Genomic DNA, 11,824 nt, shown 5'->3' with positions numbered 1-11,824 from the left:
TATCACTGGCATCATGAGCAGCCACCAACTGGGATTTATTTATCTGTCTTCTCGTTGCTTGGAAAGCCCACAGACAATTTTCAAAACACTGGTCCGCACTCATGTTTATTTACACAGAGGTCAAAGTTAAGGTTCAGCAGAGGAGCTTCCACATTATACAGAGATCAGAGTGCCGTGATCAGCGAGAGTCAGCAGGCTGCACGGTTGTCTGGGTAAAACAAATATTCCTCATATAACATATTAACCCATATAATTATGTTTATAAATTACAAACGATTGTGGAGAATTGTTTATTGGATGTAAAGTAATGTTTTGGCGCCCCCATCTGACTCTCAGCGGTACTGTGAATCCCTGTCAAACTGGTTGTTAAATTTGTGTATGAAATATACATTCACGCACCTACACTAATAACGTCCCAGAGCTGGTATGGTGCATTTGTCAGGCCTTGATGAAGACTTTAAGTCACTACACATTGGTCAGTTTTACTTGCAGAATTGCTCCAGCAATAATAATAACATTAATAATAATAATAATAATAAATAAAAAAATCTTACTAAACAGTGCTTCAGAAACTCTTTCCCCACCTACTGACCTTGTGTTCAGTCTTGCGTTGGGCACCTGTTGGATAAGCCTTTAGAGCCATTTAAGACTTTAAAAAATAAAAATAAAAATCATTGTATGAGCATAGTTTTTTTTCCCCCCTTGAATCAGCCACGAAGACCCAAACTTAAACAGTTGTAACTTAAAATTAAAAGTTTGCTCCATGCTGCAGGCACAATCTGACAGAGTGAAACAGTTACCCGATTTTTGACCACAAATACAAACAGCACCCTTAGATATTAGGTAAATATTTTATTTAACATGATTTCATTAAATGCACACTTACAGCAGTGGAATGGAGAGAAACAAAGTTGGTTATTTGTAATAAAGTATTTTTTTAATTTCTAAGACTGTAAACTACTATAGTATAGCAAATATAGTACATTAGTGTTCAACTCCATGAGTCTTAATACTGACTTAAGGCACCAGTAGATTACATGAACTACAAATACTGTACACGTAGCATTTCAGTACTACAGATGGCTGCAATATTTCTTTGTTTCAGCAATTACTTGTCTCTTTTCTGTTCAGCTGACCAATAACCTGAAAGACAATAACATACACATCAATTATTACAGGTTTCACTGCATTCCTGCAACATAAAACAGCACAATCACATTCCTAGTTGTACTCCCTCTTCACCTCCTCCCACACACCTGGGGAGGGAGGCGTCAGGAGGAGGAAAGGAGAGCCCCCGTTCAGAGTCTAGCAGATTTAGAGGAAGCTATACCCAACAGCATGGAGACATCGTTGGCTGAGGTCAGCCAGGCCCCACCATCCGCCACCAGGATGGCTCCAGTCGTGTAAGACGACGCCCGGCTGGCCAGGAAGAGAGCGCAGTGGGCCATTTCTGTCTTGTTGCCAGCTCGCTGCAAAGGAATGGACTGGAAAGCACCAGCAGCTTCCACTCTAAGACCACCTGAAAGTTTTAAGAAGAAACAAGCATCCTCAGATGATGTAAGCTACACTTATACACCATGATTACAGTATTTTTGACCCAACAGCCCTTAGGTGACTTCAAGAGCTCATGCTTTTAAATAATTTTGTAAAGATTGATTTTATCATCATCATCATCATCATCAGGTAGTGATTTCTTTAAAGAATTCTAAAATAAAATGTGTTATAAAAATGTGCCTGAACATGCTTTACCTAATTGGCAATTTCTTACACTTCCTAGAATTCCTTTAACTGGATACAGCAAACATAGCATCACACCATAATAAACATCATACTCCCTTAACCAAAAATTAAATTTATCATGCTGGTGCATGTGATTCACAGAGTGTTTCTAGCCAAATGACATTCTTCAGGGCTTTTAATCTGAAGTACCCATGAGAATCAATGCTGTAGATTTAACACTGCAGAGGCAGCTCATCCCAAACAGTGGCTTTGTACAAAAACTTTCTATAGTGGAAAATGGACAAAATCAGGAATAAATGCTCGTTTCCAGCAGAAGCCTGCACAGTGGCAACAGTATCAATGCTTTGCCTGAAGTGGTTTTAGACTTTATAAGATCAAATACAGATCCCTTAAACTGATGGATCATTATTTAAGCTCAGTGTTTACCCAGCCTGCGGTAGCCCTCTGTCCCAGAGATGGGACCTGGAGCCACAGCATTGACTCTCACTCCACTGGGCCCCCACTCCACAGCCAGGTGCTTGGTCATGGCATCTGGGTACAAGAAAGACAGCATGGAGATATTAGATTTGCATTTTAATATCACTACACAACACACACACAAAAACACCTCACCATTTGCTGCTTTGGCAGAGCCAGCGTGCACCTGCAGGGCCTGTCCTCTGTATCCAAGCGTTGCAGAGATGTTGACTATGCTGCCACCATGATCCTGAGTGAATTGTAATGCAATAAGTAATTTAATGTGCACTGCCCTCTTCTGGTGACTAGCATGTATTGCAGGAAAACAATCTTATTGAAGGCTTTGATGTTGCGGCAGATAAAGCATTATCAACAACTGTACTTGTGGCTCTTTCAGCACAGCTCAGAAACGCTGCATCACACAAACAGAACGAGCGCCGTACCTTGAACCACTTCTCATAAACCACCTTGCTGGTGTTGAATGTACCCAACGTGTCTATATCCAGAACGGTCTTGAAGGCATTGAAGGAGAGTGCGGTAGCAGGGCAGAGGAAGTTCCCAGCAGCATCTGTGATTGAAACCAGCACAGTAATTATGACAACTCCAAGGCAAAGAACTCTGCAGTGCCTAATTGCTGACATAAAGATCAGTTTGCACAGATGACCTGTATCTAACACTTAATCATGCTACAGTGATGCAACAGGGTAAAAATACAAGATAAAAAGATGAAGTATCAGGAAGGTTGATGATTAAACCAAAACCTTTCACACTTGACCTTTGAACAGAGTACATTTGCACTTATTTTGGCTTTAAAAATCATTTGGACTTTCAGTGGTCGGATTGCAAAGGTCAGGAATTGTTTGTGGCGGGGTGCCCCGCCTTTTTTTGGTTTGTTTTTTCCATAAGATGCATGAGATATATAAAGCTGGTCTTTGTGCACGAGGCATCACATACTGTTAACAAGGATGTCCACACGGCCAAACTCTTTCAGGATCTCATCCACAGCAGCCATGATGCTGTCGGGCTGCCTCACGTCGATACACAGTGGAAGACAGCGCCGCCCTGACACAGCTGACAGCTTTTTAGCAGCCTAGGGATAAATATTCATTAACACTGGCGTCTTGGTGTTATATAATGATCTTCTATGATTGCGGAAAGAGTGGGAAGAGTGAACCTCATTGAGCTTGTCTAAGTTCCTGCTGGCAATCACTGTGTCACAGCCATGCCTGGAAGACAGAGAAAATGTATAACACTGCAGAGAGAACACATGCTGCATTGTGCCGATCAGAACCGGAAAAGATCATCAACCCATAAATAAAGAAGGTAGATATAAGGCAGGCAGGATGGAAAGTAAGGTAACAAAGGGTAGAAGAGCACAAGGTTAGGCAAATGTAGCTTCATCATGGTGTGAGCTTCATTTGTGCCCTCTCTCATTTCTGTGTATTTTGCTATGAAAATGCACCTGATTTTCAGTCTAGTTCTTGTGTAATCAGGAATACCTTGGCGTTTTCACCCAGTTGCCCTTCCTTATAAATGGTTTCTTGAAAGTCACCCTTTCACTGAGACCACTGAACCTTCAACTGAGGCTAAAGTAAACAGAAGAATGAACTGAAGGGTCATCTCTCTGGTCCTTTGTCAGTTCTTTGCTGGATTTTTAGATACCGTTCATCTGCTGTAGACAGGGTTTTTGTCTACCACTTCATCCTTAAAGATGCAATTTAGAGTTGCTTCTTTGCAAAGTTTTATGTTATGTATAAACAACTTTCATTGCTTTAGTCTGAATCATTAAAGCAAAAAAAAACAAAAAAACAAACAAACATCACCACCTTTGGTTAGTGTTAAGTGGCTTAAACACTTAAAAACATCCTTCAGAAAATGGTCTGGTGCGAGGAGTGAACTGAAAATGAGTGAGACAGGAGCCAATGTCCAAAGAAAACCTTTCAAAGACCTTCAGAAAGCCTGGAGAACTGTGATTAAACTAAGCAAAATATAACAAACTGAGGGTTTGCGCGAGACCTCGGCACATTACCATGCACAGATCAATAATTAAAATGTTGTTAGAGTTCAATGTGATATTTTACTGACTGCAACAGGATTGGCTGTTACGGAGATGAGCAGATCTGCAGATCTTCTCACCTCATGAAGATTTCAGCTATGCGCAGACCGATTCCAGATCCTCCACCTGTGATAAAAGCAACCTGGTCTCTGTAAAATACAGTACACCCCATGTAACGGTCAGGAAAGAGACTAAATCACACGTGCTGATGGAAACGCATATTTTCATGCTTACTTCAGTAAATCCGGACTGTAGATGTAAGTGTATGAAGTCAGACAGTCATCAGTGTCAACATCTTCAGGCAGCAGCTCTGCCTTTGTTTTCGACTCTGCCATGTTGATTGTCTGTAAGATAAATAGCGAAAAGAAATGCAAAATAAAAACAAATACGATTTTTTTTTTTTTTTTTAAATTGGGACCGTCATGTATTCAAACAAGTTTTATCCAGTATGACGCTCTTATTTTGAAATCTTTGCAGAGTGCAGAGACTTTAATGCTAGTTAGCAGCATATTTAAACACACGTTTGCGTAATTCCTGGCAAGGTGAGAGGTCATACTAGAAGAAAACTGCATTACCAAAGCGGAACAGTGAAAATTGTGAAGCAGGCTCTCATTTATAGTCACTAATAAACGTTTTTAATAAAATACTGTCATTTAAAAAAATAAAAACGGCAAGCCGAGGACTTGCAAAATAACATGCCTCACTCAAAGCAGTGGTCTACCTCTGCTCCAGAGTACTGTGAGCTGTTCGTCTCTTTAAAATAGAGTTTACTATTGTTGTTGTTTTTGCCAACACCTTTAATTAACAGTATGGCTCCGTGTACTTGCAGCACTTCGTCGTGTTACCTGAAGAAGACGACGAGCTGGTTAGTAGCGCTGACAGAACAACAGTCCAATGCCTCTGTGCTGAACACGAAACACTAACACACAACCAGGCCCACCCGTATCTGCATTTATAGTTCACTCATTAGCACTTTTTTTTCTGGTAGGAACGATTTGTACCTTGGACGTTTACTTTTAGTCCTTTAGTGGTGCATTGTGGGCAATGAAGTCCGACAAGGGTGCATTCAAGACAACGAATACATCCCGGTCGAAACACGTTAAAAACGGCAGATAGGGGGGGGGATATATATATATATATATATATATGAATATACAAATAAAGCAAAGTTAAAATTCAAAAGCTGCTGTGAGTCCTAAACTTTAGAGGTCAAAGCTGGTTTGATTCAGACGGCACCATCCTCTGGAGGCAGTCTCCTCCCCAGCAAAGGAAAACCCTGTTATTATTCTGCTGCTCGTCTACAATCGCCATCAGCTTCTAGGATGGCACCAGCGAGGGTCTCCATCTGTAAACCAACCCCGAATTAAACGATCGAGGGTTTACGGTTTCACGGCTGATGCTGATCAGTGTGCATTAGTGCAGTGTCCTCCTCCCTCACCCCCTATTGATCTTTACTTTGGAAAACACTGTTGGAGAGGACCCCGTGCAATGGATCCTCTAAATACTTAAGGGATGGATATTTTTCTTTGCACTCAGGCTGCATGTCTGAGAGGATCAGACCTGCACTGTGAGTTCTTTGGTAACTTGATTTGTTTTTGTGAGGACGATGAAGCAGAACTCATAAGAGTGTGCAATAACATAAGCGATCCTACATTTAACTTTAGTGTCATACTTTGTATTTTTAGATATTTTCTAATACTTCCAATAATAAATTGGAACAATTTAAGGTTAGTGTGTAAATTCGTCAGTTAGGTTTGTAAAGTTGTTTTAATATATAGTTTCAGTGCACAAAAAAATGCTTTCTAAGCCAAATTAATTTGAAGGAAAAATAATTAACACAGCTGTACAGCTGAAGAAATTATTGCCAAATCTGCATGTATGAATAAAAAAAAAAAAAACACAAACTCTTAAATAGGGTTTCATGTGGTTTTCAGCACATGTATTTTAATCTTAAGCAGGCAGATGGCGCTTTATTTCAACTTTTCATGACGGAATTCACAAAAAAAGTTTCAAAGCTCCAGTCCTCCAGTAAGACTGCATAACAATGCTTTCTTCTCCAATTACAGACATGATTCAACCAAAGGAGATTTGATTTTGTGCTCTCTTTGTGAAAGAAAGCATACCATACACAGCCTCTGCTGGTGTGTATTTTAATGTGCAAGGTTTCAACTCCACAGAAAGCAGGACGTTGGTGTGATTTTGACATAAAAAACAAAACAACATTAATGTTTTATGGTAGGTTTTTAGGAGTATGTTGAAAACCCTCTTTCACTTTTTTGCTCATAATGACATGGTAGCACTTTATTTTAAAACTTCTTGCATTTTATCACTAGAACAAGCAGAGAAAAGTCAGAAATACAAACTGGATGTAACTTTGAATCCGTAAGTGTGTTTCAAAGTTACAGATTCTCTTTAAAAGAGAGAACATCCTGAGGCAGGAACATAAATGAACATACAAAAGACTGCCATTATAGAGACACTCAGACTCAAAGTCTGAGACAGAGAATTGTTCCTGTGTCTGGCACAGCTCAAGTGATAAAGGTCCATTATTTCCTGCTGGCTCAGAGGACCTATAGGCCTACAGTGCTGACAGCTGCTCCTACATTCTGCCCGAGTGTCTGCGCTGAGTTTGTCTGTGCAGCTTTGTTCTGGCCTTCCGCTGATGGGTTTGACACGCTGGGCTGTCCTTCGTGCTCCAGACCCACCAGCCTGCTGCTGACTTCCCACAGCCTACAAGCTGCCTCATCGTCCAGGGCCTGGGGCGCTGGTTCCTTTTCGGTCATAACATCATAGTACCGCCCCGTCACCCCCTCCAGCTCCTCAGACACGGCCAGGTAGACGCTGGGCTGGGCCCCGTGCTCTGGGCTTTTCACCAACAATGAGAAAAAGGGACCTGGGAGGAAAGGTTCATTTTAATTCAACACCAAAAACTTTGCTTTCCACAGTAGAAAATGTTTATGTAGCCAAGGGGATTCAAACCAGATGTAAAAAAGCAGGAGGTGGATCTGACTGAGTAACATTAGCTTTAAACACACACCGCTTTATCCTCCTACAACATCATCCTCTATTAGATGCAACTTGCAACTGGGAACTTGCAGGCCCTTTTTCTTAGGTTTTAAGGTGTTTTTATTTTTATTTATTTATTTTTGAAGTATTAGTATTATAGCTTAACCCTTATCCACAGATAAGGGCCATAATTATTAAGTCTAAACCCTGGAATTTGCATTCCCTTAGCAGTAAAGTACATTCACAGCTTTAAAAAATATAGAAGGAAGTTGTCGTTGAAATCCTCATCTCCTGTGTTGGAGTTGCCAGGGTAACACTATACACTTAGAAAGAATATAGGTTAGAGGCAGGGAGGGGGCTGCATCAGTGTTTTATATACAGTGTAAGTGAACAACATTGCCACACTGCTGGTGTTTGATTTAAGAGGCTTGAATAGAAGTGGGATGTCATTTCTTTGTTGATTAATTGCCTGATTAATTGCCCTGTACCTGTGCATGTGCAATGACAATAAAGTTGAATTCTATTCTATTCTAATATTTTAGATTATTTTACAGTACTGTGAAAATGTCTTGAGCAAGCCTTCACTTCTTTATATTTTGCTGGAAAATGTGAAATATGTGCAGCGACTTATTGAAACACCTGCAAACATAATTTTCTTGGATGTTGGCTGCTTTTGTTCTGTTCTCTGTCAAGATGATCCCACACTAGCTCAATAACGTCGAGGTCCGGGCTCTGCTGAGGCCAATCCATGACCAATTGTGTTCCCCTGTGTGTTTTTCTATCCAGCTATGCTTTTACTGCATTGGCAGTGTGTTCAGGATCATTGTTGTGCTGAAAAACAAAGCCATTACCACTCAGATGTTTTCCAGATGGTATTGCGTGGTGGATTGAAATCTGATGGCACTTTTCTGTGTTCAAAGAAGTCTTTTAGAAATCCTGGGGAAGTATTTCTCAAGACCACCATAATAAAAAGCAAGTCTGGCTCATTGAAAGCAAAATATAAAGAAATGGGAAGTGGCTCAAGACTTTTGCACAGCACTGTAAGTCGAGAACCAGAGAAATAAATGTGCAGCACCTGCATTTTAGTTTTAAACAGTATAAAGGATGAACGTAGCTACTGTGACATCCAAAAGTCCCATTTTGGGTAACAGCTTATGATGAATATGTCGTTAGTCAATAAGCGAGTGGAAAATACCACAGATAATCCTACTTTTTGAAACATGGCATGACCAACGTTTACAAAATAGATTTAAGTTTGTATTCAGTATAATTAAACCCATGAATTTAGCAGGAAAGCATTTACATAGGTGAAGACAGAAAGCAGATTTCCCTCAGATGTCTTTTTGCAACTACATCTATCGCCATCTGGTGGTGTTCAGACAGATTGCATCAGCTTTCTGCATCAGCTTTATTTTTCCAACCCAGAAGCTACAACCATGTTTTACACTGTCTGTAATTGTGCTATTAAAAACTACATGACTTTGAGCGGTAACATGAGTTACAGTTAAAATTCATTTGTCACAGTGTTGAGCTATGCAACTAAAATTAAATAGAACTTATTTTAGATGTGTGTTACATTATTTTAAATTTTCCCCCCAATTAATAAGAAAAAAAGAACAGTTCCTCTCCCGATGTGTTAGCGTCTACACAGACTGGGCTAAGTGTGGTGAGCTTTTATTGATTCGGGATCCAATAAGGAAACGGGATACTCACTGAGCAGAGAGCTCGAGAACTGTGATTGGTGAAGGCCAGTGTGCCTCCCGAGCTCCGTGGCAACAACTCCCGGGTGCACCGCATTCACTGTGACTCCTGTGCCTGTTGCACACAGCATTGTTTAAAAATACATACCGCACATATACGTGTCCACTGGCCAATTACAAACAAGAACACAGGCCGTACTCTCTCCCACACATGCCCACATATACAGCAGCCAGTAGACTTGCCTTGTAATCGCTTGGCGAGCTCTCTGGTGAACAGAACATTGGCAAGCTTGCTCTGACAGTACGCCTGCTTGGTATCAAACTTCTTTTTCTCCCAGTTCAAGTCCTCAAAGTCAAGCTTTCCAACAATGTGGGCGAGAGAGGCCAGGTTGATCACTCTGCTGGGGGCGGACTCTTTCAACTTATCCAGCAGAAGATTCGTCAGTAAGAAGTGGCCTGGTGGGAGACAAACTCAGAATCAGCTCGTGACGGACGAAGGGAAATTTCACTGGAATGCATAGTCAGTCTAGCTTGTGATTTTTAGAGGTTAGTGTGTACCTAAGTGATTCACTCCAAACTGCATGTCAAAGCCGTCCTCTGTCTTCCACTGTGGACACCTCATGACCCCAGCATTGTTTATCAGTATGTCCACATGCGGCTCCTCTACAGTAGAAACAGTGTTACAGAAGCAGGCTTTACTCCCGTACCTTAAACTGAACTGTTCTGGGTTCATCACCTTGTTTGATCCTCTCTGCAAACTCTCGGATTGACTTCATGGAGGCCAGGTCGAGGCGACGTGCATAAACGTGAGGATTCAGGGTTTTCCCCCGAATTTCCTTTGCAGCTGCTTCGCACTTCTCCATATCGCGACATCCCATAATAATCCGACCACCTGATGATGTTGAGAATTTTTTTTTTTTTTTTTTTAAAAAGGCAAGGTGTGTCAGTGAGAGAGAAGTAGTTGCACCTTTTTGCACCAAATCAGAGGGGAATCAGGTTCTCCATACCTCTTCTAGCCAGTTCTCGGGCAGTCTCTTTTCCAATGCCTGTGTTAGCTCCTGTTATAACCACAGTCTTTTCATTAATGGTAGCCTTACTAGGACACCGGCCTCCAGTCATACGGTCTCTATGAAAATAATTAAACAAAGGTTTATTGGTATCTTATTCAAACACTGGAGACTGCCACTCACCCTCCTGAAGGATGTCTCAGTTCTTTAAATGTACCTCGAGAAGGAGCAAAAAGAAGCCGTGAGCATGACACACAGATCACTGAGTGTCAAAACTTTCTGCCAACTCATCTGGCAGCATCAGCAAAACAGTGAGCAGATGATTCAGGTGCATCTCACATTATGCTGGGACTGCTTTAGAATGACAGCTCTGAAGCAACATCTAAGTTTGTTAAAGGCCCTGACTCCTTACTCGCCTGCTCTGCTTGCATCTCAGGTGGGAGGTTAAGTCAAGTCAATTTTATTGATACGCCACGTTTAAAAACAACAAGACTTGACCTAAAGTGGGTTTTTCTTCAGTTCAGGCGAATAAATCAACATCGTAAGCCTAAAACACAAGGAGAGGAGGCGAGGGCATGCAGAAAGTAAGATATGAGAAGAGCGGCAAGATTTATTTCACTCGAGCAAACAACCAGAGGTCGTCACACCTGTGAACATTACATAACCACCCTCAGATCTCAGTTCACAGCTTAATTGGCCTGCAGCAGTTAATCTACATAGCTGCTTTTATAACTCAGCATTACTGTTGTTTTTCTATCCAGCCATCGATTTTCTTAACCACTGGGCAAGTCAGGGTCGTGGGAGGGCAGGGTACCCAGGGAGAACATGCCACCACACAGGATTATTGCCTGTAAAGTGCTTTGTACTTATTTAACAGGACGTTCCTCACAGTGAGAAGGTCCTGGGTTCAAATGGGGAGTTTGCAAGCTCTCTGGCTTCCTCCCACAGTCCAAACACATGCATGGGCTAGGTTAATGAAATGAAATCAGAGAGGCCTTACAGTGTGTCAGTCTGAGAAGGGAGCCTGCATTAACACAGTGTCTGAAATGTTCATTCTGCCGGTTTTATTTGTGTTTCATCACATTACCAGAAAAAAACCTGATCCGGTATCGACTTGATATTGTATTGCCCGCTCTAAGTTCAGTATATAGCCCGATGAATTGTGTTGGCTAAATAAATTGCTTATAATAAGCTTCCTTTATAGGTTAAAAGTATTGCACAGCACTACCCAAAATGTTCTTGTTTTTGTTCTGTCTAAGTAAGGCAGAAAATCAAAAATCACCCTGCCTTCACGCTCTTTAATGTGCGAACAGAATTTCATTAACACCTTTTGAATCTGTAAAATCTGCTCTATTCAGCTATACCATTTAGCCAAGAAGGCTGTACCTTGTGGGGTTGTGTAAGAGTGAAGTGTTTCCCTTTCAGTTACTCCAAAAACTACTAAATAACGTGACAATACCCAGTATGACGACTCTCTGTCACTGAATTGAATGCACTTGAGAAATGACACATTTCCAGTGTAAATTAAGCACCCAGAAACATCGCAGAGTGTCCTCATGATGATGATTAGTTACTCACTTCAGTAAAACAGCGCATCCAAACACTGTTCCAAAGACAGACACGGGTAAAATATATCTGCTCATAACTTCGGAATAAAAAAAAAACAACGAACTAATGTATCCACGCCTGATTTAAAAACACTACTGAGTAGGAAGACAAGGTTACACGCGCGTAAATTTTGCGTCATCGCCCTGTGACGGGCCCGTTGCAATGTGGGAAATGTAGTTTCTGAGACAAGGAAACAGCTTGAAACTTGGAGAGTCTGGTTTGTGTCACTTTGATTATGACATTAAAATTTT

General features: G+C 41.2%; 2 protein-coding genes across 5 annotated transcripts; both read right to left on the bottom strand.

Annotated features, from left to right (window-relative positions):
• Positions 1 to 839: 839 nt before the first annotated feature.
• decr2 (2,4-dienoyl CoA reductase 2, peroxisomal) lies at positions 840 to 5,276 on the bottom strand. Of its 3 annotated transcripts, none has more exons than XM_040023446.1 (10): positions 5,254 to 5,276; positions 4,487 to 4,596; positions 4,333 to 4,401; positions 3,371 to 3,422; positions 3,151 to 3,286; positions 2,640 to 2,764; positions 2,353 to 2,446; positions 2,167 to 2,271; positions 1,331 to 1,519; positions 840 to 1,143 (listed from the first exon to the last, which is right to left on the bottom strand). In XM_040023446.1, exons 2-10 carry the CDS (start codon positions 4,585 to 4,587, stop codon positions 1,109 to 1,111), a joined length of 906 nt encoding a protein of 301 aa, XP_039879380.1. In that variant the 5' UTR covers positions 4,588 to 4,596; positions 5,254 to 5,276; the 3' UTR covers positions 840 to 1,108. The 3 variants fall into 3 exon arrangements, with proteins under 3 accessions (XP_039879380.1, XP_039879381.1, XP_039879379.1); XM_040023447.1 differs by lacking the exon at positions 5,254 to 5,276 and adding an exon at positions 5,098 to 5,247 and having other exon boundaries at positions 1,257 to 1,519; XM_040023445.1 differs by lacking the exon at positions 5,254 to 5,276 and adding an exon at positions 5,098 to 5,247.
• An 888-nt stretch (positions 5,277 to 6,164) lies between these two features.
• On the bottom strand, positions 6,165 to 11,732 carry LOC120728496 (retinol dehydrogenase 13-like). 2 transcript variants are annotated; one of them, XM_040023443.1, is made up of 7 exons: positions 11,544 to 11,732; positions 9,966 to 10,084; positions 9,695 to 9,850; positions 9,517 to 9,621; positions 9,202 to 9,414; positions 8,972 to 9,073; positions 6,165 to 7,145 (listed from the first exon to the last, which is right to left on the bottom strand). In XM_040023443.1, exons 1-7 carry the CDS (start codon positions 11,606 to 11,608, stop codon positions 6,823 to 6,825), a joined length of 1,083 nt encoding a protein of 360 aa, XP_039879377.1. In that variant the 5' UTR covers positions 11,609 to 11,732; the 3' UTR covers positions 6,165 to 6,822. The 2 variants fall into 2 exon arrangements, with proteins under 2 accessions (XP_039879377.1, XP_039879376.1); XM_040023442.1 differs by lacking the exon at positions 11,544 to 11,732 and adding an exon at positions 10,183 to 11,537.
• Between the last annotated feature and the right edge of the window lie 92 nt (positions 11,733 to 11,824).

Source organism: Simochromis diagramma, unplaced genomic scaffold (genome assembly GCF_900408965.1).
Source record: "Simochromis diagramma unplaced genomic scaffold, fSimDia1.1 OVJJ01000208.1, whole genome shotgun sequence".
NCBI classification, from domain to species: Eukaryota; Metazoa; Chordata; class Actinopteri; order Cichliformes; family Cichlidae; genus Simochromis; species Simochromis diagramma.
This window is presented reverse-complemented; position numbering and strand designations above follow the sequence as displayed.

Excerpts from the sequence above, each read along its gene's own strand:
- decr2 (XM_040023446.1), bottom strand. The coding sequence starts at position 4,587 with ATGGCAGAGTCGAAAACAAAGGCAGAGCTGCTGCCTGAAGATGTTGAC. Across the intron at positions 3,287-3,370 it reads ACTTAGACAAGCTCAATGAG|GCTGCTAAAAAGCTGTCAGC; the intron begins GTTCACTCTTCC and ends ATTTATCCCTAG. Across the intron at positions 1,520-2,166 it reads AGAGGGCTACCGCAGGCTGG|GTGGTCTTAGAGTGGAAGCT; the intron begins GTAAACACTGAG and ends TAAAACTTTCAG.
- LOC120728496 (XM_040023442.1), bottom strand. The coding sequence starts at position 10,256 with ATGAGTTGGCAGAAAGTTTTGACACTCAGTGATCTGTGTGTCATGCTC. Across the intron at positions 9,415-9,516 it reads GTTTGGAGTGAATCACTTAG|GCCACTTCTTACTGACGAAT; the intron begins GTACACACTAAC and ends GTCTCCCACCAG. Across the intron at positions 7,146-8,971 it reads GTTCTCGAGCTCTCTGCTCA|GTCCCTTTTTCTCATTGTTG; the intron begins GTGAGTATCCCG and ends CTTTCCTCCCAG.